We start from the raw sequence: 25,914 nt of genomic DNA, 5'->3' as shown, positions 1-25,914 counted from the left end.
TACTATGCTGGCCTTTCCGGTTCCGGCAGGCGCGGAGCTTGCTACCATTCCTATTACCGTCTGCTCTCGTGGATGACTTAAGTGTTTTGTGATCGTTTTTCCTATGGATCGGGCAGGGACGAGACAGGTCACATTCTATAACTCCAACAGTTGCGGAACCTACTATGTAGGCCAAACTTAACACATACCTAAAGCAATCACCGGCTTTTTTGTTTGTTTGTTTTTGAGCCAGGGTTTCTCTGTGTAGCCCTGGCTGTCCTGGAATTTACTCTGTAGACCAGGCTGGCCTCCAACTCAGAAATCTGCCTGCCTCTGCCTCCCAAGTGCTAAGGATTAAAGGCGTGCGCCACCACTGCCCAGCCCAAATGTAGTCTTAAACTCACTATTTTGATTCTTCTGTACCCCTCAAATGCTAGAACTGCAGGCATATGGCTCCATGATGATTGTTTTTTTTTTTTTCAGCCAGACTAAACTGGACATGGTAGAACATGCCTGTGTAACCTGGAAGATCTGCTGCTGAAGACCATGTTCTTCTCTGTAGCAAGTTTGAAGCAAGCTTGGCTCACATGAGACCCTGTCACAGACACACAAAAGTACTGGGTAGATATGGAGAAACTGGAAAATGTGTGCTTTGACAATGGGCATATATAGACAATTACTGTAAAAACAGGTAGTACTCTCTCTCTCTCTCTCTCTCTCTCTGTGTGTGTGTGTGTGTGTGTGTGTGTGTGTAGTAATAAACATTAATTGGGGGTTTCTACCGCACTTTAGACCATTTAATACCCAAATAAAAGACACAAAACCTTTATAATAAGCCCTAAAAGCACTAGAGCTGGGCAGATATGTACCCTCTAAGTTATTCTGCCCACTTTTCTGTCAAATCAAGTCACAGTATAACTTGTCAAATGCTAGCTGGGTCGCCCATGCTTCAAATGGCGACCTTCTAGCTGTGCTTTCCCTGTCTGCTTCCTAGTCCTTCTCCCTCTCCTCATGGTATCTCCTTAGACCCCAAGACCAGGAGCCAACACCCCATCTACCCGTCTTCTGCCCAGATATAGGCATTTTTATTAACCAATAGTGCCCCACCTGTCTGTCTTCTGCCCATATATAGGCATCTTTATTAACCAATAGTTTTAAATTAAGGAGTAAGGTTTGCACAACAAAAGCTGGTAAATGTGCATTATAATAGATAACAACAGATCAAACATCAACATGTATATGTTTTTGGTTTTTTTTTTTTGGATTTGGTTTTTTTGAGACAGGGTTTCTCTGTATAGCCCTGGCTGTCCTGGAGCTCACTCTGTGTAGACCAGGCTGGCCTCGAACTCAGAAATCCTCCTGCCTCTGCCTCCCAGAATGCTGGGAATACAGGCGTGTGCCACCACCGCCCGGCTCATCAATTCTATTTCTACATAGATACTTCAAGAATTGAAAGCAGAGCTGAAGGGATAGTTCATTAAGTTAAGGGTACTTACTGCCCTTTCAGAGAACCAGAGCTCAATTCTCAGTCTCCATGCTGTGTGGTTTATACCACTGTCAGCTCCAGCTCCGAGGGATCCAATGTCTCTAGCCTTTGCAGGCCTTGTACAGACCTGTAGGAGTGGCTCTGATGCTAAGGTCCTGCTCCCCTATTGGTTTGTTCTATCAGTAAAGAAGCCATGGGCCAATTGCTGGGCAGAAGGAATAACCAGGCCTTCTGGGTCCCCACAGGCCAGGCAGGAGATGAAGGGTGAGTTCACCATGCCTTGGAGAGAGAAAAGCCAAGCAGCCATGTGAGATGTCGAGTGGAGTGCCCACAGTCAAGCAGTGGTGAATGTGGGGCTGAGACTAAATGCGCCACCATGTCCACCATGTGGACCAATGAGTTTGATCCCTAAAATCCACTTAAAGACAGGAGAGAACTGACTGCAAAAGGTTGCCTTCTGATATGCACACATACATTTCAGGTATATATGCACTCATGTGTATGCACACAAACACACTAATAATAAAATTAATTTATGTATAAAAAAGATAATACTTTTTAGTAAAGACAAATCTCAAGATGGAGAAATGGCTCATCAGTTAAGAGCACTGACTGGTTTTCTAGAGGACCCAGGTTTGATTCCCAGCACCCACATGATGATTCACAACCACTTGTAATTCCAGTTCCAGGAGATTACATGTATAAAGCCCTGGGTATGAGCCCCACTTTCACATAAAACAAAAACTGAAAAGAGCAATTCAGATAGATGTGTATGTGTACATATGCATAGCAGTATTATTAAAAGTCAAAAGGTACAGCCAGTCAAACGACTGGATAAATAACGTGGTATAAAGACAATGGAATTATCTTTCAAAGGAAAATTCTGACACATCTGACATGTAGATGACCTGAAGGACATCATGATCAGGGAAAGTGAGCCAGTCATAAAGCACAGGTACTCTCTGACTTTACTTTCATGGGATTCCTAGAATAGTCATTTGTATAGGCAGCAAGCTGAAAGGCACTTGCTAGTGCGCTGAGAGAAGGACTATGAGGTATTAGTATCATAAGACACCTTTCAGCAAAGACAGATACAAAGTCCTGCAGAGGGATGGGAGAGAAGGCTGCAGAACTGTGCGAACAGTTGTCAGGGTGTGTGCAGCTTGGTGACAGGCCTGTCCAGCATTGCTTCACTGGGGGGTGGTACACACCTGTAATCCCAACTGCAGGGCACGAGGATTGATGGTCATCTTCCTCTACACTGAGTGTGAACTTAGGTTGGGATCAAAAAGGCAATATAGAAGTGGACTGGAGAGATGGCTCAGCGGTTAAGACCACCAACTGCTCTTCTGAAGGGTCCTGAGTTCAAATCCCAGCACCCACATGATAGCTCAAAACCATCTGTAACAAGATTTGATGCCCTCTTCTGGAGTGTTTGAAGGCAGCTACAGTGTACTTACATATAAATAAATAAATCTTTAAAAAAAAAAATATTAAAAAAATGGCAACCCTGAAATTCCAGGCAAAGTCCGAGCACTTGTGGTTCCCTGTGCTGCTGTTTACTTCTAACTATCTCAAGTGGGGGAGGAAACCTCCCCTTCCTTTCCCTTCGCCAATTCTACTCCTGCCCCAAACAGTTTTCCTTAAGAGAACCAATAAGACCCTTTGGTAAAGACTTGGGAAACCAAGATGAGGTCTACTTTTACAAAACATGTTCTTTTGCTAATATGAAAGTTTTTAACCTTTTCACTTTGTATTTTGAAATACTCATCAGCCATTCTACAGGTGAAACTACTTTAGAACTCCAGTGGACTTACTACCTAGAATCTTGAGAGCTAATATCTGACAAACCAGAGACTTCCAGAACTGGCTCTGGAGGAATGTAGTTAACTAGATCACATTAAACCTTGACTTAGTTTTAAAATTTTCTTTTTTGGTTTTTTGGTTTTTTATTTTTATTTTTTTGTTTTGTTTTGGTTTTGTTTGGTTTTTCAAGATAGGGTTTCCTCTGTGTAGCCCTGGCTGTCCTGGAACTCACTCTGTAGACCAGGCTGGCCTCAACCTCAAAAATCCACCTGCCTTTGCCTCCCAACTGCTGGGATTAAAGGCGTGAGCCACCACTGCCCCATGAAATTTGTATCTTATGGAGAATAAAAAAGACAAAAAGGACTATCGGCATGTAGCTCATTGGTAGAGTGTGTGCCTAGTATGTGCAAGATCCTAGGCTCAATTTTCTAGTATCAAATTGGGAGGGAAAGAATGAAAGAGATTGCTAGCAATGACAGCTGGTAAAATTTGCAGTGGAAAATAGGAATTATTTGTTGTAGTGTGGTTCAAGCCTAAAAGAAGCACAGCTTTGCTAGGGAAAGGAGCTGTCAAACTAACCCATTATACAAACAGCAATACAGCAGTAAGTCTTTGTAAAAACTGGCTCTTAAGCCACCAAGATGGCAGTGGATAAAATACTTGCCATACACGTCTAATGACCTGAGTTTGATCCCCAAACCAGATATTTTAGTCATTGTTCTATTGCTGTGCAGGGACATATACATGATCATGACAACTCTTATAAAGAAAAGCATCTAATTGGGGCTTGCTTACAGTTTCAGAGGTCTAGTCCAGTACCACCCTGCCAGGCACGGCAGCATGCAGGCAGACATGGTGTTGGAGAACACCTGAGAGTTCTACATCTGGACCCACAGGCACCAGGCAGAGTATGACACGGTGCCTGGCTTGAGCTTTTTAAACCTTGAAGCCCATGACCAGTGACGCGCTTTCTCCAACAAAGCCACACCCAGTCATTGTCCAATGCCACTCCCTTAATGCCCAAGCATTCAAACGTGAACTCATGGGGGCCATTCCTAGTCAAACCAACACACCATATGAAAAAAGCTGGATATGGAACTGGAGAGATGACTCAGTGGTTAAAAGCAATGGCTGTTCTTCTAGACAACTGGGGTTCAATTCCCAGTACCTACTTGGTGGCTCACAACATCTGTAGGTCCAATTGCAAAGGACTCAATGCCCTCTTTTGGCCTCTGTGGTGTACACAGACATATAAGCACTCAGAAACACATTAAAAACAGTAACAACAGCTGGGTGGTGGTGGTGCACGCCTGTAATCCCAGCACTCTGGGAGGCAGAGGCAGGTGGATTTCTGAGTTGGAGGCCAGCCTGGTCTACAGAGTGAGTTCCAGGACAGCCAGGGCTATACAAAGAAATCCTGTCTTCAAAAAACCAAATCCAAAAACAAAAACAAAAACCAAAAACCAAAAACCAGTAACAACAACAACAATAAACAAAGCTGGATATGGTGATGTGACTCTATAATCCCAGCATTCCTACATCGAGACATCACAGGAGAACGGCACAGAAGCTTTCCAGGCAGCTAGTCTGGGGGACAGGGCACTGCAAAAACAAGACCTTGCCTTAACAACATGAAAGGTGAGAATAACTCTCAAGTCCTGTGACCTCTATGTGTGTGTTTTCTCTCTCTCTCTCTCTCTCTCTCTCTCTCTCTCTCTCTCTCTCTCTCTGTCACACACACACAGACAGAGATAGAGAGAGAGAGAGAGAGAGAGAGAGAAAATAAATACAATGGGTTATTGCTCTATACCTCAGAAGTCTTGAGTGCTCTGAGTGCTTATAAAGGACTGCAGCATCACTTCCCACTTACTACCTGCATTTACTTGCCTAGCTTCATACTAGGTGGCAGGAACCTACAGTCTTCAAGCTGCTTGCTTTTAGCACAGCAGGGGTGGGTGTAAACAGACTTTCTCATTTTCATGTCGAAGCTTGCTCTGATAGGCCAATGCCTTTGAAAACCAAAGTCAGCATTGAGGTATATCTCTATAATTCCACCGCTGGGGGTTTCAGACATTGATCCCAGGTTAAATAGCAGTTAACCTTGAATTTATAGGGATGCTCCTTGTTTACAGGATTGAACCAATCAACAGCTTTTAGCAATTTTTGACACTGTCTCTAGAAAAAGCACCATGAACAAATAAACTGTTGATTAACTAGCTGTGAAGAGCTAGCACTCTCAGAATGTGAACAAGTGGAGCCTAGAGGTCGGCTGTGGGGTCGGCTATCGATTGGCTGTGGTAGCTACATCAGTCAGCTACATGCAGATGCTGAGTGTCTCTGGAGTGGGCCGGGGCTTGCCGATCCCAGTGAGATATGGACTTACTGGAGACAGACTTAGATGAGAGCCATGGTGCTACTCAGGTTCCAGCACCTTTGATGATCTCGTCCAAGTCACTGTGGTCCACACAAAGGGGATGTCTCAAACACATGCAAGGAAAAAGTCATTTACAAAACACCAGTTTGCCAGGGGCTGTGGTGGTGCACGCTTGTAATCCCAGCACTCTGGGAGGCAGAGGCAATTGGATTTCTGAGTTCGAGGCTAGCCTGGTCTAGAGAGTGAGTTCCAGGACAGCCAGGACTATACAGAGAAACCCTGTCTCGTTAAAAAAAAAAAAAAAAAAAAAAGTCAGAACACCAGTTTAATCTGAGCATGGTGCTGCACATGCAGAGTTCCAGCACTTGGCAAGTGAGGTAAAAAAAAACTGGAGTTCAGGGCCAGCCTGGCCTTCATTTGTCTCTGCTTAATCAATCAACCAACCAACAAAAACCTAACTAACCAGCCATAAAAAGATGAAAAAAAAAAAAAAAAGGCTAGTTTGAAGCCTTGCTTTAAAAAGTAATTGACAACTTCGTGGTTTACCTCTCTTAGGCCAAATTCTCACTTAATGTTTTCATAATACAGATGTTTAAAGTCAGCATTCCAATTTAGGTATCTTAGATCTAGATATTTTAAAAAGAATAACCTTGTTGTTTGAACACTTTTTAACGTGTTATTCTGTAATTTCCAAGTAGGTTAGTTGCATTCTGTCTAGGCTCCTTTCAGAGGAAGTAAATTAACAGTATATTTCCTTTGTCTTCGTCTCCATGGGTGAATTACAGAAGAATTTAACAGGTATTTAGAACAGGTCTTCCTACTTCGTGCAGTAAGAAGGTGAACTTTATTTCTACTTGCTTGTCACTTTCCCCACAGTTTCCTAAAATGCAACTTGCAAGTGTGAGATGCACTCATTATTAAAGAACTGTAAGAATAGCTGACAGATGCGACCTTTCAAAAGAAAACCACTTTACCTAAAGGGCAGCTAAGGAAGTGGAAGCATCAAAATAGCCCCTATTAGGCACCGCTGGGTAAACTGAAAAATATGGCAATCCTGACTAATTTGTAAATCTCCATGCAGGGCGGATGAAAAAAGTTTAGGTGAGGGCTTTTAATGGCTAGTCAAACAGCATGAGTCACTGAAAGTTTCCACTTAAGGATTCCTTTGCCGGACATCCCTGGCCCAGTCAGGCCTTTATGAGCCAAACTCAGTTTCAGCTGTAATATCTTATGGCTTTACTGCCTCTTCCACAAATGAATACATAAAAGGAAAGACGCTTCTCTCACTCGCCTGCTTTGAAATGTAGGGCAAACTCTGGCTGGGGGTGGAGAGAAAAAGAACAAGGTATATAGACTGGGAGACAGAGAAGGCAGAAAAGGCGCTGAAAAGGGAGAAAAATATTTTCCCCTAGGTTAGGCCTGCGGACCGCGTATTCTCACAGGCTGGAGTGGACCTGTCGCCGCGTGCGGAAGGGCTCGGCCCACAGCCCAGCCCTAGCGGAGTAGAGCCTGCCCCTGCCCCCACCCTGCGACAGATGGGCCACCAGACTCCGGCCTCCTCGCGCTGCTTGTCGGGAGCTCCAGCCGCTTCCTGTGACGCTTGATCGCTGAACTCCGACTCCCGTCAGCCCCCGAGAAAACCGCACCGGGTCTACGCGGGTGCTGTCGGAACTTGTAGTTTAGTTATCCGCCGCACTTCGTAGGCGGAAACACGGGCGGACATAGACGAGAACTACGGAGGCGAAGGTACGGGTGGCAGCGAGAGGTCAATTCTCGCCAAACGTGGGGTTGGCGTTGAGGCCGGCGGCGGTAGTTGGCGTTGGGTGGGAGGAGATCCTTTAGCACACACGAGGAAGGTTGAGCCGCTGTCTCCCTGGTCGCGAGTGTACAGTCTGGACTGTAGCTGCTGCCCAGGACGCCGGAGAGTGAGTCGTTGGCTGCCAGCTCCGCAGTCTTGTCGTCCTCCCTGGGTCAGCGCGGCCTGCTCCTCCCCGGTCGGCCGCCCCCGCCTCCATTTCCCGCCCTCTCTTCACCACACACACGGCCCCCCCGATCATGGATCCCAGCAGCGGCGGTGGTGGCGGCGGCGGCGGTGGCGGGAGCAGCAGCAGCAGCGACTCTGCGCCCGACTGCTGGGACCAGACGGATATGGAGGCCCCCGGGCCGGGGCCTTGCGGCGGCGGCGGCTCCATGGCCGCGGTGGCCGAGGCCCAGCGTGAGAACCTCAGCGCGGCTTTCAGCCGGCAACTCAACGTCAACGCCAAGCCCTTCGTCCCCAACGTCCACGCCGCGGAATTCGTGCCGTCTTTCCTGCGGGGTCCGGCCCAGCCGCCGCTATCCTCAGCTGGCGCGGCCGGCGGCGACCACGGAGCAGGCAGCAGCGCGGGAGGCCCTTCGGGTAAATTGCCGGGCTGGATATCCCCAAGGCACGGGCGGCGGGCTGGGGCATGGCTTCCGCGGTAGGGTGGGTGGAGAGGACGCGCGGCCGGGCCGGGCCGGGCCGCACGTGGGGCGCTGACAGCGGCGCCGGCTGGTCTGGGTGGGGCGCCTCCAGTCTGGGAGCTGCCTGGCTTGGGGCGCCTGGGCCGGGAGGCGCAGAGGCCGGGAGACCCGGGCACGATCGCCCCGCCGCGGAAGGCCGCGGTTCATCCCTGGGCATAGGAACCGTATGGGACTCGGCCAGCTCTGGGTCATTCAGTGCCACGAGGCCCAGACGCGGGGACCTATAGGGCTTGAAGTCCGGCAGGAGGACGGTGTGAGAGCCTAGGAGTTGGGGGACAAGACTTGTCTGTAGCGCCTGGCCCAGAGAGCTGCTCCTGCTGCAGTTTCTACTATTGGAACTGTAATTGCGTTTTAAATATCTGTGGCACTAAACCGACCTTAAGGAATCCCAAGATGCATTGCAGCCTTGTGATCCGCCAGAAACTGCTGGCTGTCAATACAAAGACCTTTTTTCACCCTTAACATTTTGAATACTTAAAAAAGTTTTTTGTTTTTTGTTTTTTTAGTATCATAAAGACTCCTCAATAACATATGGTAGTAAACCTCATTGATTTATGTGTGGTTTTAAGCGGGATTTAAGTCTTCTGAGTGGCACTTTTAGGCTTTTAATTGGACCTTATACGAGTTGCTTAGAAAAGCTTAGTAAACGAGTTGCTTAGAAAAGCTTAGTAAACGAGTTAGCTTTGCGTTCATGTATTAGTAGTCCAGTCTGTTACTTGAATACTGATCACTTAATAGTTGTCACATGAAGTAGCTACTATATACACTTTCTGTCGTTTCAAGCTTCAGTCTTTAAACACATTTTTACAAACTGGCTTTATGTTTGGTGGGCTGCTTTCAGGTACAGATTTTGTAGCAATGTTGTTGAGTGAACTTAAGTATTGCCTTCATACTGATGCTTATTTGAGTAAATATGATATTGTTCTAAAAGAAAGAAAGGGAAAAGACTGAGTCTCTGATTATTTAGAGGGGACATTGGTGAACCAGATAATTTAAGCTTATTTCAAGTGAGAGTATATTGTTAATTTTTAGGTTTTAAATTCTGGACTTAGGCCTGGTGTGGTTGCACACTGACTAGTTAATGCCTATAGTCCCAGAACTCTGGAGGCTGAGGCAGGGGAATGCTTGGAGAAAGCAGAGAAAACAAATGCACCACCTGCATCTCCCAGATGAGGTGGCGCATTGCCTGCACCCTGGAACTCAGGAAGTAAGGGCGGCCAGATCTTTAGGTGAAGTCTACTGGGACTGTCTGGCAAAATCCTGTCCCACAAATGAAACAAAACAAGCAAACAAATAAATAAATAAATTCTTGGCATTTATTTTCTTGGGAAACTTGCTTCGCTTTGCTTTTTAGAGTGAGGGTGTTAGAGTGTTTAGGGAAATGATTTTGTGAGGAACATTTGTAAACACAGTTTGTATTAGTGTGTTGGGGGAGCAGTGAATTTGGGGCTTTTACTGTGCAGGAGGGATTTGACATACTGACCTGCCCTCCTCCAGACCTGGGGATTTTACTGTTTGATTAACTGGCATTTCTTTTATTTCTGTGTGGTTGATATTTTTCTTTTCAAACAAGGAAATTCAGCTTTTAATTCTTTTAGACATTCAGCTATTTGTTAGCTTCCTTACAAATTGCTAAAGTACTTGTTTCCACCTTATCTTAGAGCTTCCACAGCAGCTTCTCCTGCTTTTCTTCCTTGGATCTCCTTCCGTCCTCTGGAACTACCAGCTTTGAGCAGACTGGAGGTCGCATGTATAGGCACGAACTAGATTTTAAAGGCCATGGTTTGCAGTGGTCACTTGGAGTGACTAGGCATGGAGTTTTTCTTTATCTGTTACTTGCTAATTTGTGGTTTTACTAAGTGTAGGGATATGTTTGTCAGAAAGCTCCTAAATTATAGTATGTAATAAAATCAAAAATGTTTCTACATTTTTCTACAATCAATTGTTTCTACAAAAATGTTTATATATATTTATTTATTTATGTAATTTTTTTTTATTAATTTTTTTCCCCAGTCAGGGTCTCATGATGTAGCTCTGGCTGTTCTGGAACTCACACTCACAAGAGATCCACTGGACTGTGTCTCCACAATTCTGGGATTAAGGGTGTGTGCCACTACCACTCAGCTTAAATTTTGTGTGATTAAAACAGTTGAGCAACTGAGGTCAGCATGGGCTAGAGTAAGAACCCATATCCACTGAGAAGAATGCTGTACTGTAGGCATTCTGTATGTCATATCTGGATGGTGCCTGAGTAGAAGTCCAGAGCTGTGTGGGACACGCTTGGGAGCTTTGGGTCCATACATGCTGCCATCATTCCTACTAGGGGAAAGCAGAAAACGAGAATGGCAGGAGCACCTAGCCTGTAACTCACTAAGGGGAATCCAGATGTTTTGATGGTGAGGAAATGGTCCATAAGATAGATGACTATCCATCCAGTCTGGTGGAGAGCTCTAGCAGTCTGTGGTAAGTGGGGCTCTGGACTAACCTTTAAGAGAGTGTGGCTAGACACTTGCAGTGACTTGCTTTTTGTTTTGTGTTGTTTCTCTTTGAAATACAGTACTGCTTAGAGCACCCCGCAAAGGAGGGGGCTTTGGTGTGCGTCTTCACAGATATGCTATGTCCCGCCATCTCAAGTCAGAACTGGGGAACTGGTGCTGACCTTGTTCCCTTTGAAAATGTAAAAACACTATATTCCAAACTGAGTAAACCGAGCTCTTTTTAGTGTAACTAAGCATAATTCATTTAATTTCAACTTTCTATAGAGCCAAGTAAATTGCGCTAGTGGTTATCAGTGAAAATAGAAGTCTTAAAAATGACTGGAAATGTTTCACTTAAGTTTTAGTAAATTCTCAAAGGTTAAGCAACCATTATCACTTGATTGACTTATTTTCTATTTTTTTTGAAGACAAGATCACATTGCCTGGGCTGGTCTCCCCATTGCTACAAGACTTTTTATTTTTTTTTACAAGACAAGACTTTTCTGAGTCTCTTCCCTGCCTCTACCTCCCAAGTACTGAAATTACAGGCTGCCTCACCATAGACAGTTTACATGCTGTGTATGACGCTGGGACTGGAAGCCAAGTATTTGTGCATGCTAGGCATACAATCTTACCAACTGAGCCATATCTGGAGTCTTGTGTTTTGGACCTTTGTTTGGATTTAGTTTTTTCGAGACAGGGTTTCTCTGTATAGCCCTGACTTTCCTGGAACTCACTCTGTAGACCAGGCTGGCCTCGAATTCAGAAATCCGCCTGCCTCAGCCTCCCAGAATGCTATGAACAGTCGTTGATGCTTGCCTATGCCTGACTAGTTTTCTGGTCACTGAATAGTTTTGGAAGTTACTTCTTTAGGGCTAGAAAGAAGATTGGAGGCTATCCAAAATCAAAGTTAAAGTTATTTGTGTAGGAATTTTTATACTTTATTTATGTTAACCAGTTCCTGTTGAAGAATAAATAGATGGTCTTTTATTTTTAATGGTTCTGATAGTGAAACCCTGAACCTCTTAAACATGCTAGGTAAGGATTCTACCATCTAACTACATTCATCCTCCCCTAGACTAAGGTGTGTGCACGCACTTTATTACTCTCTGCCTTGTGCTCCCTAAAGATAGAATCTTTTATGAGCCTAGAGCTAGCTGGCAGTCATAAAACCCCAGCAATGGTCTTGCCTCTGTACCCTACAACACAGAGATTACATGCTCCTGTGCTTCTGTGTCCATAGGACACACTACCTCTTTTTTTGTTGTTTTTTGTTTTTTCCAGACAGGGTTTCTTTGTGTAGGCCTGACTGTCCTGGAACTCATTCTGTAGACCAGGCTGGCCTTGAACTCAGAAATCCACCTACCTCTGCCTCCCAGGTGCTGGGATTAAAGGCGAGTGCCACCACACACTACATTTTTAAAGTGAATGCTAGGCATTAGAACTCTGTTTTGTTTGTTTTCTGTTTTTCAGGACAGCTCAGGCTGTCCTGGAACTCACCCTGTAGACCAGGCTGGCTTCAAACTCAAGAGATCCATCTACATTGCCTCCCAAGTGCTGGGACTAAAGGTGTGCACTATTACTGCGGGACTGGAACTGAGGTCTTCTACAGCAAACCTTCCAATACACCTACACGGAGCCATCTGCTTGCCCAGCCTCCCTACCGGTGTTTTTCATTTGGGTTTTGTTTTACAATTTAAATGCCTGCAGGAATAAATATGTAAAGACTCTCATAGGCCTCATTGGAATACTAAGTAGAGGACACTAGGAGAGACCTGTGGTGAGAGTGCCACAGGATGAGTGTTAGATATCGGTGCTCAGGTTGTGCTTTCACACATGGGCAACCTAAGTGTAAGGATTTAGGGAGCACTACCTAGTATTAGGATGAGCAGCTGTTTAAACTTAGAAATTCTGACTGGAAAGGAACCTTTGGAGGATGTAATATTAATATACAGTTTATAGTATTGCTGTGTTCTTTATATTTCATCTTTTTGAAATTGTAGTACATGGACAGAACAGGCAATGGCTTAGTAGGTAAAAGAACTTGCTAGGCATGCCTGCTAGCCTGAGTTTGATTCCTTGAAACCATACAGATAGGAGGAAAAAGAGAGAAACAACTCCATAGAATTGTCCTGTAATCTTCACACACAAGCTGTGGTATACACACATAATAATGGTAATAAACAATTTTGAAAGTAAAGTCTTGCCAGTCAGTGGTGGCGCACACCTTTAATCCCAGCACTTGGGAGGCAGAGGCAGGTGGATTTCTGAGTTTGAGGCCAGCCTGGTCTACAAAGTGAGTTCCAGGACAGCCGGGGCTATACAGAGAAACCCTGTCTTGAACCCTCCCCCCCCCCAAAAAAAAGGAAAGAAAGAAAGTAAAATCTTGTTTGGTAAGCAAAAGGCCCTGAGTTAGATTTAGATCCTTGGCACTGTAAATAGACCGTATCCAAAATTTCTCCAGACAGGGAAATACTGTGGAAAACAAATGCAAGCCTTGATTTGCTTTTGTTTGTCATGGAAGAAATATCTCGTTTAAAAATTGAATTATCTTTCTGGTTGAAGAGAAAGAAATGAAAAAAAAACTTTAAACTTTTGGGGTGAGTTTAACAAATTAGAATGGAATTTTTTGAAGTGGAATGTTCTGTTCACATATCCATTCTAGATGTGTACAGGCATTTCCTGTCTTCTGAACGGAGGATGCTGTGCTAGGCACTAAAAGGCTCTCATAGGAGCCTCAGTGTAATGAATTACAGTCTTTGAAAGAGTCTAAAAGAAGCCAAGTAGGTTTGCAGCAGTGCAGACTGCAGATGTGCAAAGACACGCGAAGGATGTGGAGGCAAAAGATGGGTAGAGTCAGGATCCCAAAGTCCCTCCAGTCATTAAACTAAATTCAACCAGATGTCTGGTTTCTGCCAGGTGCCCTTCATGAATACCTTGCTTTTGTTTGTTCTGAGGCCGGGTGTTGCTGCATTTCCCAGGCTAGACTAGACTTCACCCATCCTTGCCTCTGCCTCCTGTGCTGGGACTACTTGTAATTTTCCCAGGAATTTGGCAAAGTAGAACATTCGCCTTCTTACTTCTACTTGGTTCACTCTTAACCAAACATCAGGGGGTTTGGGTACCTATAAGGTTTGTCTTTGTTTTCTGTAGATTTTAACAAAGTTAGTAGCTTGAGAGAGTTTGTATATTCATAAATAGCTTTGTTATAAAGAGAACTTGTTACTGTTCCCATTGTAATTCTTCTTTTAATAGGAAAGAAACAGTAAGAATTGTCTAAGTAATTTTTATTACTGTAGCTTAGGAGTAGTTATGTGTGCTTCTCAAATAGGTCCCAACTAGACGGTTGTCCTTTTACTTGGAGAGAAGAAAAGAAGCAAGTGTGTGTCACTGAGCAGTCTGTATCTGTCTTTCGGTAATTTATTCTGGTGATAAGGCAATATCTTCTCTTTTTGTATTTTATTGACACTATCTGAAATGGCTTTATGTGTTTTAATATACTTGTGTTTTTGAAGTAAATGAGACATAAATTGTAAGTACAACCTTAGAATTACATAAAATGTAGTTTTTGTTATGCTACAGAAAACCGTATCGGGTTGATATGTGGTGTTGCTTTAATGATATAATAAATAGGTTCTTTGAATGTTACAGCTAGAAATGACTCCAGCAAAAAGACAGCCTCCATTTCAGATAAAGAAACTGAAGCGTAAGCATGCTAAGTGATTGTGTGAAATCATTCCCAGAGTGATTGAAACAGTTGGATCTGGAGTCCTGATTTGCCAATTGATAGTTTAGGTCTCTTTCTGCTAACCATGCTTAGTAATAGTGGAAGAAGGGAATGTCTATAGTTTCTATAGCCAGTATGGATTTTCTGACAAGAGTACCCTGGAATTTTTCTATCTAACGTCTTCCTTCCTAAAGGATTCTGTAATAAGTACAGGACTCTGAAATGCTTGTTGTAAGTTTATGGAGCGGTTTCTGCAGCTGACCACTTAGCCTTCATAGCACGTCTTAGATGCTTGGGTACTACTAACCCATTTTACAGATGCAAAAATTGCAGGTCAGAAAATCCAAATATTTTAGTAAGATTATGCCCATGACTAACTGGAGGAATAGGCTCTGGTTTCAAAGCTTATTTTAATGACAGTAACTCCTAACCGCCAGGAAAGATCCTGCAATGTAATCTTTTTTTTAATATTTATTTATTTATTATATGTAAGTACACTGTAGCTGTCTTCAGACACTCCAGAAGAGGGTATCAGATCTCATTACGGATGATTGTAAGCTACCATGTGGTTGCTGGGATTTGAACTCAGGACTGTTGGAAGAACAGTCAGTGCTCTTAACCCCTGAGCCATCTTTCCAGCTCTTTTTTGTTTGTTTCGAGATAGGGTGTCTCTGTGTAGCCCTGGTTGTCCTGGAACTCACTTTGTAGACCAGGCTAGCCTCGAACTCAACAGTCTTCCTGCCTCTGCCTCCCAAGTGTTGAGATTAAAGGCTGCGGCACCACCACTGCCACCTGGCTCTGTAATGTTATCTTAACAATCTCTTTGAGACGCTTTTCTAAAACTGGCCCACGGATTTTATCATCTGTCTCAGAAGCAGCAGGATTGTGCCGGCACTGCTCTAGTTTCCAGAGCTGCCTCTTCCTGGTATAGAGAGATGGCTTTGAGCCGTTCCTTGCCTTTGTACCTTTGCTCTCTCCACTCTTCCCTACACCTCTTTCATCACTGCCCGAGTCTTTCCCTGTTGCCAGGCGAGCCTTAAGCTCTTGGGCTTAAGTGATCCTTGTTCGTCCACATGCTGTGAGTACCTGGGGTCCAGGTCTTCAGATTGCATTGCCTTGTCTACAGGTTCTTTGTGGTAGCCCGTGCTGCCTTGACCTCACCAGGAATCCCAGACTGGCCTCTAGTTCATGATCCTCCTCTGGAGTGAGTACAAACCTCACGCAGTGTCTGCCTGCCTGCATTTTCATGTCTAGAACATTTGACATGTTTAAGACATTGGCATTTATTTTTATGCCTTCAGCGGCAGACTTTCTTCTGTTGTCTTCTTACACTGTTTTCCAGTACTGCCTGTGGGAGAAAGAGATTGCAACGTGCAATTTTGGTGAGATAGTTTGGTCTCCTGGGTGCTAGAGATGTTTAGTTCAAAACCTCCTGAGTTAGGTCTTTCAAAAACCTCACTTAAGAAAGCTGGCACATTCAAAATGGTTTTTACTGTATTCAATCGTAGTAAAAATTCAGTGAATCCATGGCGTGGGGTAAGAAAAGTGAAGAGAACCTAAGTGAAGCTAGGTCTGGAGGCACATATTCCAGGCTGGAAGATTGCCAGTTCAAAGCTAGCCTGGGCTACATTATCAGTTCAAGGCCAGTCTGAACTCCAAAGTGAGACCCTGGTTTTTTTTGTTTTTTGTTTTTTGTTTTTTTTTATTTTAAAGTGGGCCAAGTGTGACCTCAGCTCAGTAGATCTAAACAAAATAAAGTACTTGCCACATAAACCTGAGTTTGGTTTCTAGAACCAATGTTGAAAATCCAGATGTGGTGCTGTGTATATGTAATCCCAACATTCCAATGAGAAAATGAGACGCCAAGACAGGAGAATCACCCCAAAACTCATGTGCCAGGACAGCTTGGGGTACATAGTGCAACACATGCAAGAGACCCTGCCTCCAATAACATGTAAGGTTAGAATCAACTCTTAAAAACAGGGTTCTTTGGTCTGCATGCATATTGCCACTAATTCATTCTCTCTCTCTCTCTCTCTCTCTCTCTCTCTCTCTCTCTCTCTCTCTCTCTCACACACACACACACACACACACACACACACACACACAAACACAAACACACTCAACCAATTAATACATACATATAGGCAGATAGATTTCTGTGAATTCAAGGTCAGACAGTTAAGAGAGGTGGGGGAGGACTGTTGAAATTTAATTCATTAAAGATTTATTTATTTAATGTAAGCATACTATAGCTGTTTTCAGATACCCCAGAAGAAGGCATCAGATCTCATTACGGATGGTTGTGAGCCATCATGTGATTGCTAGGATTTGAACTCAGGACCTTCGGAAGAGCAGTCAGTGTTCTTAACTGCTGAGCCATCTTTTCAGCCCCAAATTAATTTATTAAAGATTAACTATTCTGGGCTGGAGAGATGGCTCAGTGGTAAGAGCACTGACTGCTCTTCCAGAGGTCCTGAGTTCAATTCCCAGCAACTACATAGTGGCTCACAACTATCCATAATGGGATCTGATGCTCTTTTCTGGTGTGTTTGAAAACAGCTACAGTGTACCTTAAATAAACAAAATACATTAAATAAATAAGTCTTTTAAAAAATATTAAATCTTCTGGCCAGTGGTGGTGTACACCTTTAATTCCAGCACTCAGGAGGCAAAGGTAGGCAGATCTCTGATCTGAAAGGCACCCAGAAACCCTGTCTCAAAAAAAAAAAAAAAAATCCAAACAAAAAAAGTATACCAAAGCAGTACAAATTTAAATAGATAATTCATTACCTATATGGACTGAGCTTTAGTGCAGTGTACTCACTGAGACGCTCACACTGGCCCTTTCGGCTGTGATTTTGGGGGTGGTGTGTAACTAGCACTGTCTAATTGTAGACCATGTTCACCACCTGGAAGGAAACCTGTATTCCTTAAGTAGGAAGCACTGCTTGCCATCCTGCTTTTCCAGTCTATAGTTTGATCAGTTCTGAGTAGTTCAGGCTAATGAAGTAATACAATATGTAACCCCTTTGGATTGTTTTGTTTTCAAGACACTTTTCCTGTGTAGCCGCAGCTGTTCTCTGTGGACCATGCTATCCTTGAACTCAGAGATCCATCTGCCTCTGCCTCCCAAATGCTGGGATTAAAGGCCACCCTTCTCTGGTGGTTTTTAAATATGGCTTATTTTCTATGTTAAGTCTTAGACAATATCTTTTAAAAGTCTTGTAAAATGCTGCTCTGGTATTTGCATGTGTATATAAGTGTTTGCCTCCATGTATGTATCTGTACTATGTACATGCCTGGTGACTCTGAAGACCAGAAAAGGGTATTGGATCCCTAGAGCCACAGTTCTAAGTGGTTGTGAGCCACCATGTGGGTGCTGGAAACTGAACTTAGGTTCTCTGTAAAGTAATTGAACAGATACCACTTTTCATTCAATACAAAATACCAACAGTTCAAATCTGTCTATTACAGACAGACGGGGACCAAAGCACTCAGTGATTCATAAAATTTTATAATAGGAGTGGTGGTAATTTAATGTCTTTGTGTTTTTGGTTTTGTTTTTTGTTTTTTTTGTTTTTTAAAGGCAGAGTCTCATTAAGTAGCCCTGGCCAAGCTGAAACTCCTATCAGGCTGACCTGGAACTCACAGTGATCCTCTAGCCTCTTGTCTCCCAAGTGTTGATTATAAGCAGGCACTACTGGTTTTTACTCAGTTTTTATATATTGATTTTTATATTGTTTTAAACTTTCAAAAAGTCCTGTTACATTGATACAATAATTGCCACCTAATACACAGGCACAGCAGGATTAACAGTGTTCTTTTTTTAAGTTATATAAGTGCCATCTTGTCCTTTTTCAAATAGCCCTGCTGAAAATCTCTTGTAATGGTAAACTAAGCATATTGCATATTACATATACATATTACAATGAATAGAATTTGTTAGACAGGAAAAAAAATGAGATGGCTAGAAGAATCACACTGAGCTAGCCCAAACAGTAACGGGGTGTTTCAGAGTCCAGCAGTACGTGCACCTGAGCACCCAGGTTCTAGCACTCTGTTTACACTTACAGTACGGAGAGAAGACTGAAGAGGACTTCCTGGAGAAAGTCCTTCTTGAGACCACATTCATGGGTGAATGATAAGTGCAGCATAACAGTCTTTATATCCTTTTATTTATTTACATAGATTTATTTTTATTTTACCCTATAATTTACGACATTTAAGACCACGAGGTTTACAGAGGGCAAGAGAACATGCAGTGATGAAATCAAAGAACTCAAAAGCAAGTTAACCATAGCTTCCCACTGTTTTCCATGACACATTTGATCACACAGCCTAGCAGCAAGGCTGGTGAAATGTGTGTGTAAACCAGATGTTGGGACGAACAGGGAATGGTCTTTAAACTAAGCATATTTATACCCAGTTGTCACAAATGCACAAGAAATCCTTGATCATTCATTCTTCTCTGATATTCATAATGCACGCGATACATAGATTTACTGGCTACTATAAACTTGGGCTTACAATTTTTCTAGATTCAGACTCCATTTGTTGGTTCAGTGGTTATATGACCACTAGAACTTGCTTTCTTAAATCTTGCATAGTGCAAATGTATTAATTACATCCTAAGGAATCATCCTAAGGAATGAGGATATGGTTTCCAGTAGTGACTCCACTTTCAGAAACATACCTTTATGAAGTATTTTAGATGGAATAATTCTGTCTGGGGAATAGCTCAGTCAGTAAAGTGCTTGCCTTGTAAGGTCAAGGACCCAAGTTAACCTTCCACAAACATAAAATTGCCAAGCATGGGGAGATGTAAGGAGAGAGCCTGAGGGCTCACTGGACAGCTCCATGCCAATGAGCAACTACCTCATAGGAAATCGATGGTTTTCGTGAGAATGACAGCTGAGGTGTCCTCTAGCTTCCACACCCACCCTCTGCATACCTGCTCACCTACTCGAATACATCTGGAAACATACTTGCATTTATTTGAAAGATGAAATAATTCTATGTGGGGGAAATTGTTGGAGTGTACCAGTAAATACAACTGTGTCCTAAATTAGAATGATTCTCCTGGGTCTAGGGATACGGCTCTCAGTCTGAAAAACACTTGCTGCTCAAGTATGAGGACCTAAAACCAACCTCATATGCACATGTAGAAAACCCAATGTAGTGGCGCATGCTTATAAATCCCAACCAGGGGAATGGCAGAAATGGGCTTGGTGGCTTAGCAAGTCGAGTCTAATCAGCGAGGCGAGCCCCAGGTTCTCAAAAAAGAGGAGGCTGGAGAGATGGCTCAGTGGTTAAGAGCACTTGTTGCAGAGGACCCGGGTTTGATTCCCAGCAGCCGTTTGCTGGCTTACAATGTTCTGTAACCCCAGCTCCAGGGGATCCAACAGTCACACATGTGGTGCACTTAGGGAACCTCGAAGTCAGCTCAAGACACCCCAAGACCAAGTTCTTAGCACAAAAAAGATATATTGCACCAGAGGGATAGTGTGGGGATAAAGGACAGGAGACAGAGGTAAGAGGGAAAGGAACAGGATGAGAGGGAAGGAGTATTTCTCTTATAGAGTAGGCAGAGGTGGCCCATAGAAAAATGTTAGTTTATAAAGGTAAAATGGGAACCTCATGTTAGGATGAGGTTTGAACTTTAACTGGGCACGTTAATTAGGTGAGCCAAAGGGACTTTTGATTGCTGGACTTCAATACTTTTAGCTAAACCTTGGTGGTCAGCCTCAGGAGGAAGAAGTGGCCAAATAAAGGAATGGACCTTGGTAGCTAGCTTTAGGAAAGTGATCTAACTGAGAGAGAAGGACAAGGCCTGTCAGAGCATGCTAGCCATGCTCCAGCTAGCAGAGCCCCTTCAGTGCACATCCATATATGCTACACATGAGGAGTTATCAAGCTCTAGGTCTCGGGTGTGCTCTCTAGAGCTGACAAACAACAGCAGCTGTAGTGATAATAATAAACTTGACTGCTCTTTATCAGGACAGGAATCAAACTTTTCTGTTTGGTTTGTTTTGTTTTGTCTTGAGACGGGGTTTCTCTGTATAGTTCTAGTTGTCCTAGAACTAACTTACCCTGTAGACCAGGCTGGCCTTGAACTCAGAAATACACCTGTATCTGGCTCCCAAGTGCTGGGATTAAAGGCATGTGCCACCACTGCCCGGCAACATTTTGATGGTATTGAAAATGTATTTTTTTGTTTTTGTTTTGTTTTGTTTTGTTTTATTTGGTTTTTTTGAGGCAGGGTTTCTCTGAGTAGCCCTGGCTGTCCTGGAACTCACTCTGTAGACCAGGCTGGCCTCGAACTCAGAAATCCACCTGCCTCTGCCTCCCAGAGTGCTGGGATTACAGGCGTGTGCCACCACCACCCGGCCTATTTTTTTGTTTTTTACCCAAGTACAATCTCATATAACTAGGCTAGCTTTAGATTTGCTTATTAGCTGAACTGATCCTTTTGCTTCTAGGATTACAGGCCTGTGCTGCCACACCCATTTCACTGTGTTGATTCTTGTAGGTGTTAAAGATGAAATTTGTAAGTTACAGATTCTCTATGTTGTTAATGTCATATGACTTCAAATTCTTTGGAGTGTTTCTGCATCTTGGAAAAACTTTAGCAGTGTCATCTGTGCTTTCGGGGATAAAGAAATCAAACCTACATATTTGGATACAGAATGTATATCTCCTACAGCTCTACAGGGATGCCCTAATCAGATCTGTAGTTTGATCTTTGAGTTCTAGAATAGGACCATACTGGCTTCATCAGAATCACTTTTTAAAAAATAATAATTTTGAGACAGGGTTTCTCTGTGTAGCTCTGGCTGTCCTGAACATTGCTATGTTAGTCTTAAACCTAGAGGCCAGCCTGCCTCTGCCTTCTGAGTACTGGGATCAAATCCCAGCAAGAATCACCTTTTCTGAATATGTTAATATATGTTCCAGAGGCTTCACACAGTTGTCCTTTATGTTAGTATCGAGTTACCTGGGTTTGCTACCTTGACAGTCGCAACCTTCTTGGGTTGGATTATCCAAAGAGGAGTAGAAAAGATGTGTAAGTTCAATTCAATTCACTTGTGTTACATTTTTAATATCTGTGAAGGAAAGATTTGAAAAAACATTTTTAAAACATTTATTTCCATTATTGAAAGCTGGCTGTTGTCTGTGGAGTTTTTTAATTAACCACTTTGTGTAAGTGCAGTGCAGGTATGAATATACTATGGCATATGTGTTGTGGAATTGGTTCTCTCATTCCACCCTTTTTGAATGCCGGATTTTTTTTTTTAAACAGGGCTGAGGACCGAACCCAGGGCCTTGTGCTTGCTAGGCAAGCGCTCTACCACTGAGCTAAATCCCCAACCCCTGAATGCCAGTATTAAAGAAGCATCACTGCAGCCTGGCTTCTTCCACAGTTCTGTGGCTCAAGCATTGAACTCAAGTTGTCGGGTTTGTGTGGTTGGTGCTACCTGCTGAACCATCTTGCTGGTGCCCAGATTTCTTTTAGTTGTCTGCAGTTGGTAGAGTTCTTAAAAGTAGGCTAAACAGAATTCCAGTTTGAAACTCAGCCATTGTTCTGAGTTGCTGAGACCTGTGACATCACTGAACGTCTGCTTTTATTATGTTAAAAGATAAGCTAAGGGGCTGGAGAGATGGCTCTGCAGTTAAGAACACTGCTCTTCTGAAGGTCCTGAGTTCAAATCCCAGCAACCACATGGTGGCTCATAACCATCCGTAACAAGATCTGACGCCCTCTTATGGAGTGTCTGAAGACAGCTACAGTGTACTTACATATAATAAATAAATCTTTAAAAAACAAGAACAAAAGAAAAACTTGCTTCTTGCCGGGCGGTGGTGGCGCACACCTGTAATCCTAGCACCCTGAGAGGCAGAGGCAGGCGGACTTCTGAGTTTGAGACCAGCCTGGTCTACAGAGTGAGTTCCAGGACAGTCAGGACTATACAGAGAAACCCTGTCTTGGGGAAAACAAAAAACAAAAAAAAAACCCAAATCCAAAAAAACAAAAAAGATAAGCAAAGAAGATACAGCTTCATTTTTAATAACTCTCATTTTTCTTAACCAGAACCTGTGGAGTCCTCTCAAGAACAGTCATGTGAAGGTAAGTTTTTAAATGTCTAAGAAAACATGAAGTTGTTTATGATATGTAAAATTAGATATTGTTTTATTAATATGTATTGTTTCAATTTTTTCTCTAGGTTCAAATTCTACAGTTAGCATGGAACTTTCAGAACCTGTTGGTAAGAATCTCTGACCATATTAATATAGTAATATGGAACTCTCTCGCTCTCCAGATTTAAGATTCAAGTGTAAGTGTTCTAATGACTGAAACGCCTGTGCTTAAGCCACAGTGAATATTTTGCTATTAGAATCTAAAAGGTGTAGCAAATTGAGCATTAATGTGGCCTTGACTGTGCTGTGACTGCTAATGGAACTGAGCAGAGGAGTTCTGGAAAAGACTCTACTCGATCCTTTGACTTTTTTTGTTTCTTTCTTGTGGGGAAGGGGTATTTTTTCCAGATACGTAGAACTCCCTCGATAGACCAGGCTGGCCTGGAACTCACAGAGTGCTGGAATTAAATGTGTGCACCACCATGCCCAGTTTCTTCTTTGTTGTTTCCTGAAACTGGCAAACTTGGCAAGATGGCCTTGAACCACTGAACCTGTTGCTTCTACTTTGAGAATACTGGGATTAAAGACACCCCCCAATATGCATAGCTCTAACATTTCATCAAACATTTTCATTCTTTTAAAAACAAGTTTATTACTCTTAAATGTTTCCAATTTCAAAGGTGACTATTAAAGCCTAAGAGTTATTATTTACATAGAAAATTGATCTCTTAAATTCTTCCACACTTTATTCTTCATTTTTCTCCCTATCTGTCAGGACTTTTTTTTGTTGTTTTTTTTTTTGGTTTTTTGAGACAGGGTTTCTCTGTATAGCTCCGGCTGTCCTGGAACTCACCAGGAGCCACCAGCTCCTTGGGTTGGTTGGTTTGGTTTGGTTTGGTTTGGTTTTTTTTTTTTTTTTCCCAGACAGGGTTTCTCTGTGTAGCCCTGGCTGTCCTGGAACTCACTCTGTAGACCAGGCTGGCCTCGAACTCAGAAATCCGCCTGCCTCTGCCTCCCAAGTGCTGGGATTACAGGCGTGCGCCACCACTGCCCGGCTCTGTCAGGACATCTTGACACTAGAATAGCTTGTGTTGGTAGTGACGGGTGTCTTGTTTACATGTAGTCTACTCTTAGGAAATGACACTATACTAGGATAACACAGTATGTCATGGTGTCAGTTCTGGTATATGGCTATATATGGCTATACTGTCAGCACCAAGACCATCTTGAAAACCTACCCATCTCTGCCTGTGTTATGGGTATCAGGAGAGGAACCTAAGTGACTTCTGTTTGCTGCTTTAAAGTCTGTGGTTAAAATGCTGAGAGGTCTTTTTCAAGATAATGAATTAAGGGTTGGAGAGATGGCTCAGGGGTTAAGAGCACTGACTGAGCTCTTCCAGAGGCCCTGAGTTCAATTTTCAGCAACCACTTGGTGGCTCCCAACCATCTGTAATGAGATCGGATGCACTCTTCTGATGTGTTTCTGAAGACAGTGACAGTGTACTCACATAAATAAAAATAAATCTTTTTAAAAAAAGATAATGAATTAAAATACCTTTCTTCAGTAGAAAATGGAGAGACAGAAATGTCCCCAGAAGAATCATGGGAGCACAAAGAAGAAATAAGTGACGCAGAGCCAGGGGGTGGTTCCTCAGGAGATGGAAGGCCACCAGAGGAAAGTACCCAAGAAATGATGGAGGAGGAGGAAGAAATACCAAAACCTAAGTCAGTGGTGGCACCACCAGGAGCTCCTAAGAAAGAACATGTAAATGTAGTATTCATCGGGCATGTCGGTAAGTTGTCCTCAGAGAAACTAGAGCAATGACCAGAGTTATGGAGACTTAAAGTGTAGGGCATCTTTCTTATTTAGCTACTTGGGGATGACTGTGAGTTGACTATAGTAAAGTGCTGTGTGTGTCTGTGTATTTATTCGATAGGGTTTCTCTGTGTAGCCCCGGCTGTCCTGGAACTAGATCTGTAGACGGGGCTGGCCTCAAGCTCACGGATCTGCCTGCCTCTGCCTCTGCCTCTGCCTCTGCCTCTGCCTCTGCCTCTGCCTCTGCCTCTGCCTCTGCCTCTGGGTTGCTGGGATTAAAGGTGTGTTACACTACTACCTGGTTATTTTTTTGTTATGTTTGTTTTTGAAGTTTAGGTAGATGAACTACCTACCTTGTAATGGCATAGAAGTTGGAAGAAAATAAGCTTCAGAATGTATATATAGTGAGCACTTAGTCTGTGGACTAAGTAATGGTTTGCCATACTGTGATATCTCTTAATTAGTATCCAAGAAATGTACATATTTTTGTTTTATCTTTAATTGATATGTTCCTTTTAATGGGGTTAACATTATTACTATTCAGCTTAATTTTATATGAAATGAGAAATTCTTAGAGTGCTTGTCAAATAACTGATTTAGCCAAAGAAACAAGACCTTATTTTATGTTTTTTGACTTTTCAAGTTGTAAGAAAAAAATAGTGAATTCTGTATTATCCCTGTATCTTGAGACTGGGACTCACCATATAGCAATCCAGGCTGGCCTTAACCCAGGCTCTTCCCGTGCTCAGCCTTCTGAGTAGGAGGGTTGCAGGTATGCCTCACAGACTGGACTCACCTCCCTTTACAGAAGACTAACTGAAATCTGAAGGAATGTCCTAAAGTGAAAGGACCACTGACACGGCCTGCCATGGAAATGCATGCCTGTGGTCTTGGCATTCAGGAGACTGAAGCAGGAGAGTCAGGTTCAGGTTAACCTGCACTGTTAACATAAGTTCTTCAGCATCTTTTGCTGTATTCTAAGGCAATGTGTATTCTCTGATACAGTGCTGCTAGCTAAAGGTCCACAGCAATCTTTTTTAAAAATTATTTCTTCTTTATCAGGTAAGTATTTCTCAGTCATCGTTGATAGGGAATCATAGGCAATCAGCCTCGTTTATTGTACATGGGAGAGGGTCTCTAGAATTTAATCCTGAAATTCTATTACAGGTTCATTTGCTTTTGCAAGATTGGTTGTTGTTTTTAACCTATGTTCCAATATTTTTGCTGTTCCTTTTAGATGCAGGCAAGTCAACCATTGGAGGTCAAATAATGTAAGTCTCTCTTTCATCTAATAATAGAGTTAATTTTGATTGGATACATTTCAAACATTGCTTTAAGTGTTCATGTTGCCGTGCACTTGTGATAAAATTAGTTACCAGCTCAAGTTAGAAACTTTAAGACAGATGGTAATATTTTGTCGTCACTGAGTTTTTCATCACTGACAGACTCACGGAACACTTGTGTTTCTGAAACAAAACAAAAAGTGATGTGTGTGTGTGTGTGCACGTGCATGCGCATGCATATCTTGGCAATGCTTGCATATGAGTATTGGTGCACACATCTATGTGCCCATACATGTAAAGACTGTAACGGAACATCGTGTGTCTT

At 43.0% G+C, this 25,914-nt stretch overlaps 1 protein-coding gene across 2 annotated transcripts in view; it reads left to right on the top strand.

The window, feature by feature from the left end:
- The first annotated feature begins 7,304 nt into the window (after window positions 1-7,304).
- Gspt1 (G1 to S phase transition 1) overlaps window positions 7,305-25,914 on the top strand; it is a 36,781-nt gene continuing 18,171 nt past the window's right edge. The window contains exons 1-5 of one of the 2 annotated variants that reach the window (XM_052197325.1): window positions 7,305-8,043; window positions 22,444-22,479; window positions 22,577-22,618; window positions 24,059-24,283; window positions 25,544-25,577. In XM_052197325.1, coding sequence (XP_052053285.1) covers window positions 7,701-8,043; window positions 22,444-22,479; window positions 22,577-22,618; window positions 24,059-24,283; window positions 25,544-25,577 — 680 coding nt within the window. In that variant the 5' untranslated portion in view covers window positions 7,305-7,700. Of the gene's footprint in view, window positions 8,044-22,443; window positions 22,480-22,576; window positions 22,619-24,055; window positions 24,284-25,543; window positions 25,578-25,914 lie in introns of both variants that reach the window. The other variant, XM_052197324.1, reaches the window with a different exon arrangement.

This window comes from Apodemus sylvaticus, chromosome 10 (genome assembly GCF_947179515.1).
Source record: "Apodemus sylvaticus chromosome 10, mApoSyl1.1, whole genome shotgun sequence".
In the NCBI taxonomy this organism is placed as follows: domain Eukaryota; kingdom Metazoa; phylum Chordata; class Mammalia; order Rodentia; family Muridae; genus Apodemus; species Apodemus sylvaticus.
This window is presented reverse-complemented; position numbering and strand designations above follow the sequence as displayed.